Consider the following 20154-nt stretch of genomic DNA (forward strand, 5'->3'; position numbering starts at 1 on the left):
TGGCCTAGGGTGAGGTGGGAACCAGGTGGAGGGGGACAATGGGGAGAATACAGGGAACATCTGTAATATGTTCAACAATAAAGATTTTTTAAGAAAATAAAATCTCCAAACTATAATAAGCAATCTATAACGCAATGTAATTCCTATCAAGTTACCAATGGCATATTTCACAGAACCAGAATATTCCAAAACTTTATATGGAACCACAAAAGACCCTGAATAGCCACAGATTCTTGAGAAGAACAAAGTTAGAGGAATCATATTCCTAATATCAAACTATAACACAAGGCTATGGAAATCAAAACAGCGTATTAGCTGATATAAAAACAGACATAGAGATCTATGGAACAGAATAGAGAGCCCGGAAATATACCAATGCCTTTATGGCCAATTAAAATGTGACAAAGGGGGCAAGAACATATAATGGGATAAAGATAGTCTATTCAATAAATGGTGTTGGGAAAACTGGACAGATAGTTGCAAAAAAAAGAAACTAGACCACCTTCTTACACCCTACACAAGAATAAACTAAAAATGGATTAAAGGCTTAAATTTTAGACCCAAAACCATCAAAATTCTAGAAGAAAATATAGGCAGTAAAATCTCAGACATTTCTCATAGCAATATTTTTTCTAATATATCTCCTCTGACAAAGGTAATGATGGAAAAAGTAAACAAATGGGACTACATAAAACTAAAAAGTTTTCGCACAGCAAAGGTAACCATCAACGAAATGAAAATGGAACCCACTGAATGGGGAAACGTATTTGGCAATGATACATTTGATAAGGGGTTAATATCTAAAACTTATAAAGAACTTAATTCAACAAAACAATCCAATTAAAAAAATGGACACAGGACCTGAATAGACACTTCTCTGAAGAGAACATACAGATGGCTAATAGACATATGAAAAGATGCTCAAGGTTACTAATCACGAGAGAAATGCAAATTAGAACCACAATAAAATGTCCCCTCACACCTGTCAGAATGGCTACCTTCGGTAAATTAACAAGCAATAAATGTTGACGAGGATGCAGTGAAAAGGGAATCCTAGTGCTCTGTCGGTGGAAATGCAAATTGGTGCAGCCACTGTGGGAAGCAGCACGGACTTACCTCAAAATATAAAAATGTAACTACCTATGACCCAGTGATGCCACTTCTGGGAATATATCCAAAGAAACCATAACACTAACTTAAAAAAAAATGCACCCCTGTGTTCACTGCAGCATTATTTACAGTTGCCAAGATTTGGAAGCAGTAGATAAGTGACTAAAAAAGGTACAGTCGATGTGGCTCAGTGGTTGAGCGTCGGCCTCTGAAGCAGAAGGTCACAGTTCGATTCCCAGTCAGGGCACATTCCTGGGTTGTGTGGTCAATCCCCTGGGGGGGGGGGGGGGTTCAGGAGGCAAGCTGATCAATGATTCTCTCATCATTGATGTTCCTATTTCTCTCTCCTTCTCCCTTCCTCTCTGAAATTAATAAAATATATATATATATTTAAAAAGCTCTAGTATATTTACATAGTGAAATACTATTCAACCACAAAAAGAAGAAAATCTTACCCTTTGCAGCTGTACTGATGGAACTGGAGAGTATTATGCTAAGTGAAATAAGCCAGTCAGAGAAAGACAAATACCATATGATCTCACTTACATGTGGAAACTAGTGAAAAATAAACTAACAAAATAGAAACAGAAGCATGGATACATGGAACAGACTGAGAGCTATCAGAGGGAAGGGTTTGGGGGATTTAGTGACAAAGGTGAAGAGATCAAGCAAAAAATAACTCAAAAATTATTTTAAATAATCAAACTCATCATGAAATTGAATATTTATTTTAATTTCTCCTGGTAATAGCACTCAACATATAAGAAAAACAAAGCAAGTTGTGAGATTTTGTTTTTCAAAAATTGAAAAGTTGGGTTCTGAATTTAATGGCAACAAGTGGGACATCCATTTTAAAACTACCATTCAAAAAGTAGTATTTTAAGAAATATATACTATGAGTAACATGATGTGTTTTATAGAATGGATACATATCCAAATGCCAATGTGAATACGGAAGAATTATATGTATTAAAAACACACTGGAAAACCAAATGTTCTTTTTTATAAAAAGCAGCTTGAAATAAAAAGGAACTTGCTAGTGAACTGAATAAACTTTCACACATGGGATTTTTCTTTTACAAATCCCCACCCACCCCACCCCCACAAAAAAAAGTGGTCGGTTTGAATAGTGCCATTATACGACAGGTCATTTCTGTACAATGTGGAAGACAGTTATGCAGTCAATGGTCACTTCCTAAAGTGCGTCTTTTGAAGACTTGTCTAGTAAAATTGCAATATCAAATATATAGATACTTAACATAAGACATGCAACAACAAAGCTAACTCATTTAGTTTAAAGTTTTTAAAACTACTTTTAAAACTTTTGATTCACCAAAAAATAGAGATGTCAAATACAGTAGCATTCTCATTCTCCAACAGTGTGCATTGTATGCTTTTGTTATTTGGTAAATCTTTTGGTGTGGAACAAAATTAATGCAGTCTAACAATATTTCTTCTGGCTGTCATTGTAATACGATTCCTCGGGCAGAACAGTTAGGTGCAGAGCAAGAGTTAGATTTTTGGAAGTTTTGGTGCATTAACCACAGGATTTGCCTCCTGTAAGTATCTCCTCCCTGCACTCTTGTAATCATAGGTGCAGCCATGAGTTTCTGCATAGCGATGAGATGCACAGAAGTTGTTTCCACATCTAAAGCACAAAAAAGTTCACATGAATAGTCACATTTTTATTAGAGGCTCTTCTCTGGGAGATCAGCGCTTGACTTCAGGGAGTCCAACAGGAGCCCTGTGGTTCTCTTGAGCCATTTCAACACGGGCATTTCCCTTCTGCTTATAGACAAGCATAAGAACCACCCCCAAAAGAACAAGCTAATTGTCCATAATCATGAGAGTTTATAATAAAGAATCCATTATGGAATGAAATAGGGTGTAGACCTTTGGGAAGTAGTAAAATTGCAAAAACTGATAAATAGTCCAACTATTTAAACCTGGGAGAACTATGAATTTCTGAGAAATTTGTCTGATAGGAAAATTAAATTATGTAAAAGCTAACTAAACCACGAATGGATTTAAAAAATATTTCTAGCAACAAGATAAGCTGTTCCCATTTGAATAAAATACACTCTAAAAAGCAGCAGTTGTTTTTAATATCTGTCCTCAACCTAAGGGCAGACACCATCCTTGAAGCATATTAATCTATACTAATGAAAGAAATAATTATGGGTAGGAAGAAATTCATTAATTTTTATAAATGTATTATTCATCTGTTTTGAAATAAAAAGCATACTATATAATTGTTAAAATTTATACTACATTAATTTTAAATGTAGTCCTTTCTTATTAAATTTAAAATAGAATATTAGAGGGATTCTTCCAAGCTGTATTACAACAACAAAAAATAAGTATATCTATCATAAAAAAAGTGTCGTCTCCCATCGGTTTAAACCTTCGCATTTAAAGGGCAGGGCAGGGTCTCATGAGTTTGGAAATTCATGAGCTATCTAGTTGCTCTTTACTTCAACCAATTAGGAGGAGTTACACAGAGGTCTGCCATATGAACATCATCTTCATGATGTTCTGAATAACCAACTTAAAGAACATTTTACATTGTATTCCCAAGTTGGGCTATCACAAAGAAAGCATCTCAACTTTTCCAGCTAGCCAACCTGCCTGCATTCGTAGCTAGTAGCCAGTCCAGTTTTCTTCCCACAAAGAAAACAATGCTTTGCTGTTTTCTTCTTTGTTTGAATAGGGGCTTGCACAGGTGGGAGGAGATGAGTACATTCTCCTGTTTAGAGAAAGGAAACCTTGATTAATACAGGCATAAAATTCTAAATGTGAAATGCTATTAAGCAAAACACAAGCAAACTTCTATTCCATAAAAATTAGTTTGTGCTATTTTTTTATCTAAAATTATTTATAGAATCTGCAAGTGAAGATGCAGAACTGTTATATGTTTAAGATGTGGTAGGTTTCAACTAACTGTGACTCATATTTTTAGAATGTTTGTACACACCAACACATTAGTGATTATTTCTAGGACAATCAGCATATATAAAGTGCATTAAACTTTGACAGTGAATCAAGAAAAATGTCTGATTCAAAATCATTTTTATGAGGCCTCTGAAAAACAACATCATATGTAATACAGTCACCCTGTTTTTTCACACCAAGAAGGAGCAGCAGAGTCTCATGAAATTGATCTTTTAGTCATAATTATGCCACAGAAATCAAATTCAGCAAGCAAGTTATTTATTCTTTCAAAACTTCAATTTGTTCATTTTTAAGATACCGGAACATCTACTTTTCTCTCTAGACTTCTAAGTGTTTTAAGGTCAACTCAGTTCTAATATATAAAAAGCATTCTAGAAATTTTAAATGTTATAATTATATAAAACATACTAGCAATAATTACTAATATGGTTGATTTCACAGTACAACCTTTTCAAAAAACATTTACTAAATTCTGTACTATTGTAACATTTACTAAATTTCGTACTATCATATCTGTTATAAGAAAGAATAAATCTATTTCTTTAATTACTAAGTGGAATGCTTTTAGAATTGAGCAAATTTCCAACAAACCCCTCATAAGTAGAGAGGCTCAAACTCATGTCCATAGTTGCTACAACAATGCAAGTACATAGTGCTTGGTAGCACTTAAAGTTCAAGAAGCAAGAGGCAAAGAAAACAAAAACAAGGGGAAGGAATGAGAAGGAAAATTGCTGTGTCAATGGACAGGCACCTATTTTGCGTGCGCTATTGCGAAAGGTTTGGTAGGCCTGGGCTTCATGTTTATATGGCAGCTAAAAGTCTCTAAAAATTCTTCAAGAGTTCAAAAAATTAGATTTACAAACACACCTTTTTTTCACAACCTGGATTGGGTGCTGGATATACCAGCCAGACAAAATCACATCTGCTCTATTACCAGTCTAAAATGCATGCCCAGATCTTGCCCCATACTGGAAACATTTGAAACAACTAACGGAATGATTCTAATAATGCTGAGCACCCACTCAGCATTCACTTTCTTTTTCAAGTGCACTTAGCTATTAAGAACATTTCACACAGGTGATGGGATACTTTCCACATCTTAAAAAGTAAAAATAAGGTACACATTTTCACAGCAACCAAAAGAAAGGCACATACTACTGGATATCCTCTATCAGCTCATCAAATGGCACTTATCCCTGAAATTCAGGCTTAAAAGTCTCCTCTAAATAAAGTAAAAAATCTATTGATGATAGAGCTTAGTTCAGTGGAGTCATATTTTCATTTTTTCTTTTGTTAGGGGTGCTTAACTCAATGTTTCCCAAACTTTTTTCATTCAAGAACTCTTGTGAATGTGCTAAGACAGAGAACATCATTGTATCAGGAATGAAGTGGCACCAAAACATAACTGCAATCTTCTATGAGAACAGTTTCCACATGCCTTTCCACCCATCAGAGAAAACCACTCTGTAGTCATCTATTCCCGGCTAATATATAGGTTTCATACAACAAATCAGAAAAAAGTCAAAGTCCTTGGACTGGCATTCAAACTGTGCTATGTCCAACATAATACCTAACTTTCCAAAGTCATTGACCACATCATAGCCACTCTGAATGATGCACCAGACACATTACATGCACAGTCTCTTCTAAAGTGCTCTATTCTACTTTGCCAATCTAAGAAAACTCGACTTATCCTATAAGAAAATATCAATCATCAACTCCTCTCTGAAGCTTTCTCTCAAATGTGTGTCATACAAATCTTTAAAAAGTCAATAAAGTAATATTGATGTGAAGAGTTGCTTTTGAGAAAAAGATTAAATATATTTGGATTAACTCACTTGTTTGGTATTTCCAGGTCTAATATTTTATCTAGCACAATGATCTATAAAAAATTCACCCTTGCCCTGACCAGTTTGGCTCAGTAGATAGAGCATTGGCCTGCTGACTCGGGGGTCCCGGGTTCGATTCCAGTCAAGGGCATGTACCTTGGTTGCGGGCACATGCCCAGTAGGGGAGTGTGCAGGAGGCAGCTGATTGATGTTTCTCTCTCATCGATGTTTCAAACTCTCTATCCCTCTCCCCTCCTCTCTGTAAAAAATCAATAATATATATATATATATATTTTTAAAAATTCACCCAACAGAAAATGCAGTCAACAAAGTAATAAAGTAGTGCTCAAGATGCAAGTTTGGTAACCATCTACCAAAATGATAACTAAAGCTATAAAGAGGATAAAATTTCCAAGGGAAACCCAATAGTGAAAAGCAAAGAGGACCAAAGAAGAACTTAGTAGGTCAATTAAATAAAACTTATACCAAAACTTTCACAGGTTCTTTTAGGTAATTCAGAATGATACAGTTATTACTGAAAGGAAATGGCAGCAAGTTACAGAGCTCTAGTTGTAGGAAGCAGCAGATGGCTTGACCAAAATGAAGTCAACCAAAAGAGTATATACCAGAGGGCTGGTAAAACAAGTACAACAGAAAAATGAGGTTAAAATAAAAATTTACAACAATGTGATAGACCAGAATGAGAGAGGGAAAAAGAGAGTTTGAGAAAAAGACCAAAAAACAAAAACCCATTTGAAGAAGGATGGCCACAGCCCTGGCCGGTGTGCCTCGGTTGAATGTTATCCTGTGCATAAATGTTGTGGGTTCAGTCCCCAGTCAGGGGGCCTACAGGAGTCAACCAATCGATGTATCTCTCTCTCACATTGATCTTTTTCTCTTTCTCTCTCCGTCTCCTTTCCTCTCTCTTTAAAAAAATAAGTAAAAACCTTTTTTTAAAAAAAAAAAAAAGGATGGCCACAACAATCAGGATAAAAATACAAAAGCATCCACTGGATTCAAAATTTTGGAGATCTTTAGCAACCTCAGCAACAGAAGTTTCAGAGGAGCAGTGAGAAGAGAAGTGAAGAAAGCACTGAGGCCTGAATTAAAGTTAAGAGAAAAGAAATAAGTGAAACACAAAAGGCCGAGCTGTGGATTAGGACAGGACAGACTTGAATATGGATCAGGAAAAATAATTATAACATTAAAAGTGAATATATTACAATAATCAAAACAGTGTGGCACTGGCATAAAGACAGTCATATAGATCAGTGGAACACAATTAGAGAATCCAGAAATAAACCCTCACATATACGGTCAAATAATTTTTGGTAAGTGTGACAATACCATTCAATGGGAAAAGAACAGTCTTTTTAATTTAACAAATGGTCTGGTAAAAGTGAATACATACATGGAAACAAGTAAAATGAGACCCATACATTATACCATATGTAAAAATTTATTCAAAATATATCAAAAACCTAAATGTAAGACCTAAGTCTATAAAACTTAACAAGAAACAAGCAACCTGATTAAAAAATGGGCAAAGGATTTAAATAGACATTTCTCGAAAGAAGATATATGAATGGCTAAATATACATACAACAAGATACTCAGCATCACTAATCATCAGGGAAATAAAAGTTAAAACCACAATGAGATCCCACCCCACACCTGTTAGGATATCCACTACAAAAAAAGGAAGGAAGAAAGGAAGGAAGGAAGGAAGGAAGGAAGGAAGGAAGGAAGGAAGGAAGGAAGGAAGGGAGGAAGGGAGGGAGGGAAAGAGGAAGTAAGAGAGGGAGGGAGGAAGGGAGTAAGGAAGGAAGAAAGAAAAGAAATAACAAGTATTGGTGAGAATGTGAAGAAATTGGAAACCATGTACATTGTTGGTGGGAATGCAACATGGCACAGCCACTATGGAAAACAGTATGACTGACAAGCATGGTTATGCTACACAGAAAAGCTATCATTTAGAATCAAAGGACAAATAAAGAGCTTCACAGACAAAAAAAGCTAAAGGAATTCATTACCGCCAAACCAGTATTATAAGAAACTACAGGCCTGGTGCACGACACTCATGCACTGGGGCGGGTAGGGGGGGTCCCTCAGCCCAGCCTGTGCCCTCTTGCAGTCCGGGACCCCTCAGAGGATATCCGCCATCCAGCTTAAGCCTGCTCCGCTTAGGGAGCAGGCCTAAGCCGGCAGGTAGACATCCCCCAAGGGGTCCTTAGCGCTGCCACAGAGGCGGGAGAGGTTCCCGCTACTGCCGCTGTGAGCCTGGCTTCTGGCTGAGTGGCACTCCCCCATGGGAGCGCACTGACCACCAGGGGGAAGCTCCTGCAATGAGCATCTGCCCCCTAGTGGTCAGTGTGCGTCATAGTGACTGATCATTCTGCTGTTTGGTTGATTTGCATATTAGCCTTTTATTATATAGGATGATAAAGAGGCTTCTTTAAAATATATATATATATATATATATATATATATATATATATATATATAATATAAATAATAAAATGACAGTAACTACATAGCTATCTACACTAATAAAAGAGAAAGATGCAAATTGTACCTTCACAATGCCCACAAGCCAATCAGGAATGAGTATGCAAATTAACCCACCATCTTTGTTGGGTTAATTTGCATATGCAGGTGTCAAGCAGTCAGGGGCAGGGCAGGATGCTTGCGTCATTGCCATGGTGACGATGCAGGCATTCCATACCACCCCAGCCGCTCCGGGCCTCTGGGCAGCGTGGGGAGGCGGAAAGGCGGCTTCGGGCCACAGCAAAGGCGTAAGGTGGCTCCTGCCGAAGCAAAGGCGGTGCCAGCAGCCAGGGGAAGGAAGGCCCATTCTTGCATGAGTCTTCATGCATCGGGCCTCTAGTCAACAATAATTGTAAATGTAAATGCATTAAATGTTAAAATCAAAAGACATAAGGTGGCTGAATGGATAAGAAAAGAAGACTCTTACATACACTATTGATAAGAGACTCAATTCAGATGGAAAGACACACACAGACTGAAAGTAAAGGGATAGGGAAAGATATTCCATGAAAATGGAAACAAACGAAAAAGCTAAGGTAGCAATTACTTATACCAGACAAAACAGATTTAAAAACATAGGCTATAACAAGAGAAAAGTAGGACCCAGCAATTTCACCTCCGGGTATTTATCCAAAGAAACCCAAAACACTAATTTGAAATGACAATATGCATCTATATGTTCACTGAAGCATTATTAACAATAGTCAAGATATGGGAGCAACCTTACTGTTCATCAATGGATGAATGGATAAAAAAAGTGCTACATATACACAATGGAATATCCCTCAGTGACAAAAAGAAATGAAATCTTGCCATCTGGAACAACACAAATGGACTGGACCTAGAGGATACTGTGCTGAGTTAAATAAGTCTGACAAAGACAAATGCCATATGATTTCATTTATATGTGCAATCGAATAAATAAATAAACCGACAAACAAACTCGTATATACAGAAAACATTTTGATGGTTGCAAGATGGAAGGAAGGTTGGGTGGAATGGGTGAAAAGGGAGAAAGGATTAAGAAGTACAAACTGAATGGACAGAGGAGGTAAGAAAGGCAGGTCCAGACTGAAGGTGAGTTCACACTCCTAACAGTGAACTCCGAGGTGCTCTGGGCAATTAAAAAATCAGATTTGGAACTGGTGGAATCCAGCCTTGTTACACAGCTGCACCCTCTCACGTGCACCCACACCCAGCAGAGAAAGCCACCAACTGCAGATCACTGGTAGCTCTACACAGTACCCCAGGGCTGATCACAGGGAGTGTCTGACATTGAGCTGTGCTGGAGTTCTTCTCAAAAGTCCCCAGAACCAGCACACCCAGTGGCAGGCTTCAGACCACACCAGAGCACAATCCAATTAGCTTCACAAGTGGCACATCAAACAGGAGATCCTAGCAGGCACCAGACACTGGGCCAATTCCCCTTTGTGGAGTCAGCTGTCAACAGCTGCTTGAACACTGTTGTTGGGGTCAATCCTCATAATCAGCCAGCCTGACAGTCAACTCCACCCACAAACAGGCCAACAGCAATCAAGACACAACTACAACAAGAGGGCTCACCAAACCACACAAGAAACATTCCTGGAGCATCCAGTTCAGGTGACCAGGGAGATTATGCCACTGAGCCCCAGAAGACATCTTCTATATAAGCCATCATACCAAGATTGGGAATCACAGCAGATCTACCAAATACACAGAAACAAATACAGCAAGGCAACTAAAATGGAGGGCAAAGAAACATGGCCCAAATGAAACAACACAATAAATCCCCAGAAAAAGAATAAAATAAAATGAAGGCAACCAAGCTACCAGATGCAGAGTTCAAAACGAAGGTTATAAGGATGTCAAGGAAATTAGAGGAAGAATGGGTGATCACAGTGAGAACTTAAACAGAGTAAGCGTTATCCCTTTTTAAAAGGGATATAGAAACCATAAAAAGTCTGAAGGGTCCCAGGTTCGATTCTGATCAAGAACACATGCCCAGGTTACAGGCTCAATCCCCAGTAGAGGGCATGCAGGAGGCAGCCAATCAATGATTCTCTCTCATCATTAATGTTTCTACCTATCTCTCCCTCTACCATCCACTCTGAAATCAATAAAAATATATATTAAAAAATAAAATAAATTAAAGAACAACAAATTGGTAGTTACAAAATAGTCATAGCATTGTAACTATAGAATAGGGAACATAATCAATAATATTGTAATAACTATTTATGGTGTAAAAAGGGTACTAGATTTATCGGGTGATCACTTTGTAAACTATATAAATGTCTAATCACTATGTTGTACACCTGAATCTAATAAAACATTGTATGTTAACTGTAATTTAAAAATAAGAAAAGTATTAATAAAAAAGAAAGAAAACAGTATGGCAGTTCCTCAAAAAATTAAATATAGAATTACCATATGATCCAGCAATTCCACTTCTATGTGTATGCTCAAAAGAATTGAAAGCAGGGTCTCAAAAGGATATTTGTATACTCATGTTCATAGCATTATTTATAATAGCTAAAATGTGAACACAAAAAGTGTCTACCCACAGATGCACAGATAAGCAAAATGTTTTATGTACATACAATGAAATATTATTTAGCCTTAAAAAGTATGGAGATTCTGACACATGCTACAACATGGGTGAACCTTGACATTATGTGAAGCAAGCCAGATACAAAATAACTACTACTGTATGATTTCACTTATATGCAGTAGTTGGAGTAGTTAAAATTATAGAAACCGAAAATAGAATGGTGGTTTCCAGGGGCTTGGGAAAAGGGAAAATGAGACAGTATTTAATGAGCTCAGTGTTTCAGCTTTTCAAGATAAAAAGAGTTCTTGAGGTGGATGGTGGCAAGGGTTGCCCAACAATGTGAATGTGCTTACCGCCATTGAATTAGACATTTAAAATGATTAAAACAGTAAATTTTGTCATGTGCACTTTACCACAATAAAAAATTCTTAAAAAAAGAAGTGGATATATTAAGACTTTAGAACCTTGGGTCTTATATAGTGAAAAAGAAACCCTAAGGATCTCTTTAAAGACATAAAACTCTCCCTGGCCAGTGTTGCACAGTGGTTGGAGAGTTGACCCAGGCACCAAAGGGTGTTGGGTTCAATTCCCGGTCAAGGGCTCAATCAAGGGTGAGTACTTGGGTTGCAGGTTTAATCCCTGGCCCCAGTCAAAACATCTGCAGGAAGCAACCAATCTCTCTCTCTTCTCTCTCTCTCTCTCTCTCTCTCTCTCTCTCTCGCTCCCGCTCTTCCCCCTCCCTCCCTCCCTTCCACTCTCTCTAAAAAAATTAATGGACAAAATATCCTCAGGTGAGGATTAACAAAAAGAAAAAAAAGACATAAAACTTACATAACCACCATAATATACAAAATATCCTTTGGAACTTTGGGGCTATAAGGGTGGTATATCTTTGTAATGAGTTTCCTATCCCTAGCCTGAGTATTAAAACACAAAAGATGATGACAGTAACAGCTGCCTTGGAAATAGGACTGGTTGGTGAACCTTTAAGGCAGCGGTTCTCAACCTGTGGGTTGCGACCCTTTTGGTGGTCGAACGACCCTTTCACAGGGGTCGCCTAAGACCATCCTGCATATCAGATATTTACATTACGATTCATAACAGTAGCAACATTACAGTTATGAAGTAGCATCGAAAATAATTTTATGGTTGGGTCACAATATAAGGAACTGTATTTAAAGGGCCAGAAGGTTGAGAACCACTGTTCTAGGGTACTTTGTCAAAACCCACCCAACTTTGACATTGCTCTAGAGTGGCCAGTGCCTGGGAGAATTGGGAACCACATGTTAATTCTTCACTCTTCTTTTCACATAGACCATATTCCTTCCCAGGCAGCAGACATCTAAATTTCATTTTAGTTTTATTTGTCAAATATGTCCTACAGTCAGTTCCAATAGTCATTTTCTTAAGTGGAGCAAAGTATAGGGAGAGTTTACTCTGTACATACTACAGAGAAGGTTCTTCGCATTTCGGTGAAATTCAACAATATGCATAATGATATGATTTTAGTCATATTGCTTTTAAAATTATCTATAGCTTACCTACTCTTTTACCTGCTGCTGCATTATTTCCATTCATTCCAATACCACGGGCAGACTACAATTGAAACAGAAAACATCTATGGTGTTAGTTAATGGAGAACAGAATTAAAGATCACCAAGCATGGAATACTTGTACTTTATTACAAAAATGCTGTTGGACTTCATTTAAAATTATCTAACCGAATTTTAATTAAATTAACTTGGAACCTGATTCTCACATTCAGCAATATTGTACTTATTACTTATGTTTAAAAGAGTATAATTTAATGGCTTAAATAACAGTTCTCATTGGGGGAAAAATTAATAAAAATAGCATTTAAAAATACAGTATTTCCCCCCTTATCCATGGTTTTGCTTGCCAGTTTCAGTTACCTAAAGTTAACCAATATTTACTCTGAAAATATTAAATGGGAAATTCCAGAAATAAACAATTCACAAATTTTAAATTGCGGGAGTAGCAGAAATCTCACTCTATCCTGCTGAGGATGTGAATCATGGTTTTGTCCAGAATATCCAAACTCAGCTGATCTCATGTGGGCATTATACCATCTCACATTATCACAAGAAGAAGGAGGGTGAGCCCAACACAATAAAATATTTTGAGAGAAAAATCATGTTCACATAACTTTTATTACAGTATATTGTTATAATTATTCTATTTTATTAGTCATTGTTGTTAATATCTTACTGTGCCTAATTTATAAATTAAAATTTATCACAAATATGTATGTATAGGAAAAACATAGTATATATAGAGTTTGGTATTATCATGGTTTCAGATAGCCTCTACAGGTACTGAAACATATCCCCCACACCCTGGGTGGGGGGGGGGGGAGGGGGACTGCTGCAATAAGTTGTTTACACAAAATTATTTTCAAGTTACAGTTTGCAATTTAGGACTATAAAATTATTTAAAAATCAACTATCAAAAAGATTTTCTACAAAGTAGATAAAGAAACTATTACAAGAAGTCAACCTTAGGCCTCCTTATTTATGTAAACAAAAACTAAACTTTAAATATGTTGAATCATTACAAGGACAACTACTAGAACATACTGAAAAGCAGATACTTACTAGATAAAAATCTGTAGATTCTAACTGGGGAGAGCTTTTCCTAATGCATTCTTCCTGAAAATGCTGGAGGTTTGTAGACAGCCCAATTCCAGAGGTCCGAAGCCTACCTACCCCACGCGAGCTCTGTAACCCGTCTCTGCTTGCGCTCCGGGCCAGCGAAGCAAGAAAACCTATATTATTTACACTACCGACAGGCTCTTTGGAAGCCTTGTTAGCCATTTCTGTGATATCCCGAGCCTCAACTTTAGAAATAATATCAGATCTTTTCCCAGGTGAATCAACTTTAACAGCTCGAAAGCGAGTAGTCCTAGAGAAAGAAGAGTCAGCCATATTTCGAACATCCAATGACCGGAGCACATTTTGTGAAGCAGAAGACTGGAGAGGCCGAGACTCAAAACATTTCGACTGTCTCTGTGGCTTCACCAGAGAATGATGGAGTGACATTGGTGTAGAACAGTGAAGAGGTGACAAGAGTCTGTTCTTGTGAGGACTTAATTCACGGTTGTTGAGAACTGTAGTCTCTACTGATTCAGCACTCAACATTCTTGCAACATGTTTAAGATGCTGCTCTGTAGCTTTCAACCCTTTGTCAGGATTTACCTTCCGTGTGCCTTCTAAGCCACTGCTCTGCTCATCAATATTTCCTTCTGAAAACAAAGGAAATGAACCCACTTCAGGTAGAAGGGATTTTTCAGTTACACACTCTTCAGGAGCTGGAAATAAAACAGTGTCATCCTCATTATTAGGTGACAAATTTCCTGAAAAGTGCTTTGTCCGCCTAGGCAGGGATGGTCCAAGATGGAGCATAGAATCAGCAAACTCTTTGTCATTTTCCAACTCCACAGGGGTTATCTGAGGTGACAGTTTGGTGCTACCACTGGAATGAGGCAGTGTGTTACTCTCCCAGTTAGTATCTTCCTTAAGGAAATCACCAGCTATAGATGATATGGGTCTATCAGCAGCGGGCAGGGCTGTCAAACTTGCAATTGCATTGCTGGATGTTTCAGGCGGACAGGCATTCCCAGGAGACGGTAAACAAGACTGCCCGATGTGGGGGAGAACTCGCAGCAATCTGTGCCGAGTAGCTGCCGTGGAACTGCTGGAAGATCGAGGAGCTACAGGTGGGCGAGGTTTTACCTTGACAGCTTTCTTAGGCTAAAAGAAAAGAGTGAATACATAATTCCTTTACATGAATTCATTACATTATTCATTTATATAACTCATTTTATGTGCCCATTAACAGAAATTAATGAAGGAAGGAAATGTGATTTGCTGTAACACACTGGCATTTTGATTACCTTAATTTAAAATATTAAAATATTAAGCTTATGGTGGAGAAGAATTTTGTTATCTTCATTAACTATAATTTTCTGAGAATAATTTGATTTCTCACGTCTAATTATCAGACTTTGGCTGTAAAGAAACATCATTGATTATATTAGATATGACATTGCTGACCTATTTTAGATCCCAAACAACTCTTACTAGTAAGATGAGTAAGTGGTTGGCAAGGTAGGTATTGCAGAAAAGAGTTAACAGAACCAAACTGCTATCCGTGAAAAGTCCTGCTTGCAATGCTGGTCCTTGGCTGGTTCTGGGAACTTGTATTGAAGAGGGATCCCTCCACCCTGGATGATAAGAGTGGCCCATTGTGCTTAACCAGTTTGTGCAAACAATATGGTTTATGCCAAACACCAGCTTTTCTTCTGGGAGTGTGTAATTTTGGTACATGCTAGGCAGAGGGTATCTACATAAACAGCCTCTAATAAACCACCTGAGCACAGAGTCTCCAATGTGCCTCCCCAGTAGACAACATCCTACATGTGCCAACAAAACTGACTGACAGAGGAATTAAGTGCATCCTATGAGACTCCACCAGGAAAGGATCTGGGAAGCTTATGCCTGGTTTCCCTTTCCCTTTGCTGGTTTTGCTTTATACCCGTTCCCTGTAAAGATCTTAGCCATGAACACAACTATATGCTAGTCTTACGAGTCTTTCTAGCAAACCATTCAACCTGGGAGGTCTCTGAGTCCCTGATACAGTAGGTTCTAGATTTTAATAAAAGTATCACAACAATTCACAATGTTACGGATAAAGTTGAAAATTAAAGATGATATGAGTATCCGGGTGGAATGGAATACCTGATGACATACCAATACTTCCATCCTAGAAATATAACAAAAGCTAGATAATTCAGTGGATACCATTTGAGGCAAGAAGTAAGGAGCTAAAAATCCCAAGAAAAAAGAATGTTGGAAAGATATGCTGGCTCCTATAGCTGCTTTTATCCTAGGAATATTGTCTTGCAAATTTGCAATTCTATACTCAGCACAAATATTCTTCAAAAATAAAGGTGGCCTGGCTGGTGTGGCTCAGTTGATTGGAACGTGGTACCATACACCAAAAGGCTGTGGGGCTGTGGGTTCGACTCCCGGTCAGGAGGGCACATACTTAGGTTGCACATGGGAAAGGCAACAGATTGATGTTTCTCTCTCTCTCTCTCCCTCTCTCCTTCTCTCCCTCTCTCTCTCTCGTTGCCTCTTCTCCTCTCTCTAAAATCAATAACTTGTCCTTGGTGAGAAATGAATGAATGAATGAATAAATAAATAAATAAATACAGGTGTTGACTTCAGGGCTGTAGAGATTAACGGTGCTTGCCTAAATCTGAATTTCTCCATGAATTTTCCAAAAAACCATACAGATCAACAACATAAGCAAATAAAATCACCCATAAACCATACCTTCATCAAAACTAAAAGACAGACAAACTTAACTTAAAATTACCTGTAAGTAGGAAAATACTCAAATCCAGGAAACTCATCTGCAAAGCCTATGCCTATGGTGAGAGCGTGGAACAAGTCAGAAAGGAAGAAAGAAAGGAGGGAAGGAGGGAAGGAGGGGAGAGAGGGAGGAGGAAGGAGGGGGGAGGAAACGAAGAAGAGAAAAACAGATGTGGATAAACTAGGGCTAATGGAACAAGTATAAAATAAACCCAAAAAGAGAAAATCCCACTTCATTATGAAAAATGCTGAAAGCAGCAGGTCCAATATCCTAGGAAATAGAAAAAAAGTGACTTAAAACTGTTCGAGACCTGAGGTGACAGCTTCCAGAAGGCACCACTTCTCTAGCAAGAAGCGGGGAGCTGGAAGGAAAAGGCACCCATTTAGAACTTGACAATGAAGGTGAAGAGGCAGCAAGAAAGTGAAAGAATCCTATCACACAAAAGGGAACCACAAAATCGTAAACACACCAACCCCACCTTTCAATAAACTGCCATTGATTTAAACAACTGCATTTCACTATACAGAGAGAAGAGGGGGACTGACATAAGTAATTTACTTTGCCACACAAAATCCTCACTTTTGGCCCTAGCTGGGCAGCTCAGTTGGTTGGAGCATGATCTGGTCCACCAGAAGGTTGCGGGTTCGATTCCCAGTCAGGGCATAGACCTGAAATGCGGGTTTGATCCCTCCTCAGGGCATGTCGAGAGGAAACCAGGCCGTGTTTCTCACATTGAAGTTTCTCTCTCTCTCTCTCTAAAATCAATAAACGGGAGAACCAAGATGGCAGCGTAGGTAAACGCCCATACTCGCCGCCTCCCACAGCCACATCAAAATTACAACTAAAATACTGAACAACCACCATTCAGAACAGCCTGAAAGCTGGCTGAATGGAAGTCCTACAACTCGAGAAGTGAAGAAGGCACATTGAGACAGGCAGGAGGGGCAGAGGAGTGGAACGGGCTGGTCTGGAGGGAGATCGCTGCGGAGGCAGCCCTGAGGAGCAAGGGGTCTCAGCCCCACACTAGATGCCCAACTCAGGGTTCCAGAGCTGGGAAGAGAAGTCCCCATAACTTTGAGCTGTAAAAACCAGTGGGGATTGTGGCTGCATGAAGTGGAGGCTGCTGGAGACCCAGGTGTTTCTCTTAAAGGGCCGGCGCACAAACTTACTTGGACTCCATCCCTCTGAGCTCCAGCACAAGGCAGCTTTGGGGTTCCGGGACACACACGGGGAGGAAATGGATTGTCTGGCATCGGGGCAGGAACTCCGGGACAGCTTTCTCCCAGATGGTGGTGCTCACAGGGGTCACTGTTCCTGTGCTGGGACCCCTCCTGTCACAGGGCTGACCAGCAGCCATATATGAGTCTTCATCAGTCAGGCTCACACTTTGGCTCCACCCTGGTGATTCCCGGAGACCCTGCCCCATCCAATTTGCAGCTTTTCCATCTGAATGGCCTGTCCTGGCTCAGGCTTCACTTTGCTGAAACAAGCTGCAGCTGGGTCAGCATGCTCCAAACCCATCAATAAAAGGCCCAAGACCCAGCACTAGCACCAGCCTGCCTTGCTTCACAGCTGGGTCCTGCCTGGGCACTTCCAAACCCAATACAAATAGCAAGCATCTGCAAATCTCTCTGCAGCACCTGTGGGGTGGCCTCAGCCAGTGGCTGACTTTGGACCTCCCTGGAGGCCCTAGAGCAGTGATGGCGAACCTATGACACGCGTGTCAGAGGTGACACGTGAACTCATTTTTTTGGTTGATTTTTCTTTGTTAAATGGCATTTAAATATATAAAATAAATATCAAAAATATAAGTCTTTGTTTTACTATGGTTGCAAATATCAAAAGATTTCTATATGTGACACGGCACCAGAGTTAAGTTAGGGTTTTTCAAAATGCTGACACGCCGAGCTCAAAAGGTTCGCCATCACTGCCCTAGAGCCAGTGCACCTGGTGAACAGCTTCAGACCATAACAGATTACAACTTTACACATCCATGAGTGACACACTCAAGGGGCAGACTCAGTGAGCAACCACTAACAGAACTGAAGGAAGAAACTGACAAAAACACAATGACAGGAGGGCACCCAAATATCCCATTGACAGTTATGGATATAGCATCCAAACAAAAATCAGTAAGGAAATATTGGCCTTAAATGACACTTTGGACCAAATGAATATAATTGACATATACAGAGCCTTTCATCCCAGCACACCAGATTATACATTCTTCTCCAGTACAAATGGAACCATCTCAAGGATGTACAGTATTCTGCAACACAAAAAATAGCCTCATCAAATTTAAAAAGATGGAAATCGTACCAAGCATGTTCTCTAATCACAATGCTTTGAAATTAGAAATCAACTGGGATAAAAGTGGAAAAACCCACAAATATGTGAAGATTAAACAACATGCTACTAAAGAATGACTGGGTCAAAGAAAGAATAGAAGGAGAGATCAGCCCTGGCCAATGTGGTCCAGTGGTTAGAGTGTCAGTCCTGAAACCTAAGGGTCACGAGTTCAATTCCTGGTCAAAGGCACATATGTGGGTTACAAGTTCAATCCCCACCCTAGTCAGGATACATGCGGGTGGCAACTAATCGATGTCTCTCTCTCTCACATCGATATTTCTCTCTTTCTCTCCCATCCCCTGCTCCCTCCCTTCACTCTCTAAAAATCAATAGAAAAAAGTATCTTCTGGTGAGGATTAACAAAACAAAAAACAAAAAAAAGGTGAGATCAAATGATACATACACAACTGAGAATGACAACATAAGTTTTGGGATGCAGCAAAAGTGGTAGTAGGAGGGAAGTTTATATCATTGCAGGCCTATCTTTAAAAAGCAAGAAAAATTCCAAATAAACAACCTAACATTAGATCTTAAAAAACTAGAAAAAGAAGAACAAAAAGCAACCCAAAACCAGTAGAAGAAAGGAAATAATAAGAGCAGAATTCAATAGAGACCAAAAAGACAATATAAAATATTAATGTAAGTAGTAACTGGTTCAATGAAAAGATTAATAAAATTGACAAATTCCTGGCTAGACTCACTAAGGAAAAAAGAGAAAATACTCAAATAAACAAAATCAGAAATATAAAATAAGTTATGGACTCCACAGATATACAAAGGATCATACAGAATACTATAAAAGATTATATGCCAGCAAATTCAATAATCTGCCAGTACAGCGGTGGTGGTGGGAGCTTCTCCTGCCTCCTCAGCAGCGCTAAGGATGTCCGACTGCAGCTTAGGTCTGCTCCCTGCTGGCAAGTGGACATCCCCTGAGGGCTCCCGGGCTGCCAGAGGGATGTCTGATTGCCAGCTTAGGGCCAATCCCCCGGCGAGCAGGCCTAAGCCAGCAGGTGGTCATCCCCCGAGGGGTCCCAGACTGCGAGAGGGCACAGGCCGGGCTGAGGGACCCCCCCCCCCGAGTGCACAAATTTTTGTGCACCGGGCCTCTAGTTCTAAAATATTAGACTTTCCAGGTATCTTTCTGTTATTGACTCCTAGTTTTATTTCGTTGTAGTAAGAGAGGATTTTGCTAAGTAAAATAAGCAAGTCAGAGAAAGACAAATACCATATGATCTCACTTATATGTGGAATCTAATGAACAAAATAAACTGATGAGCAAAATAGAAACAGAGGCATGGATACATGGAACAGACTGACAGCTGTCACAGGGAGGTGGGGGGAGACTAGATGAAAGAAGGTGAAGGAATTAGCTAAAGAACTCATAGACCCAGAAAATGGTGTGGTGATGGCCAGAGGGAAGGTGTGGCAGCTGGG

The 20154-nt window shown here is 39.1% G+C and overlaps 1 protein-coding gene across 1 annotated transcript in view; it reads right to left on the bottom strand.

Annotated features, from left to right (window-relative positions):
- Positions 1-2232: 2232 nt before the first annotated feature.
- The window catches only part of ZFAND4 (zinc finger AN1-type containing 4), a 63858-nt gene continuing 45936 nt past the window's right edge, over positions 2233-20154 (bottom strand). Inside the window, 4 exon segments of the mRNA XM_023761318.1 lie at positions 2233-2758; positions 3739-3856; positions 12513-12567; positions 13587-14741. Coding sequence (XP_023617086.1) covers positions 2623-2758; positions 3739-3856; positions 12513-12567; positions 13587-14741 — 1464 coding nt within the window. The 3' untranslated portion in view covers positions 2233-2622.

Source organism: Myotis lucifugus, unplaced genomic scaffold (genome assembly GCF_000147115.1).
Source record: "Myotis lucifugus unplaced genomic scaffold, Myoluc2.0 scaffold_206, whole genome shotgun sequence".
Lineage (NCBI taxonomy): Eukaryota > Metazoa > Chordata > Mammalia > Chiroptera > Vespertilionidae > Myotis > Myotis lucifugus.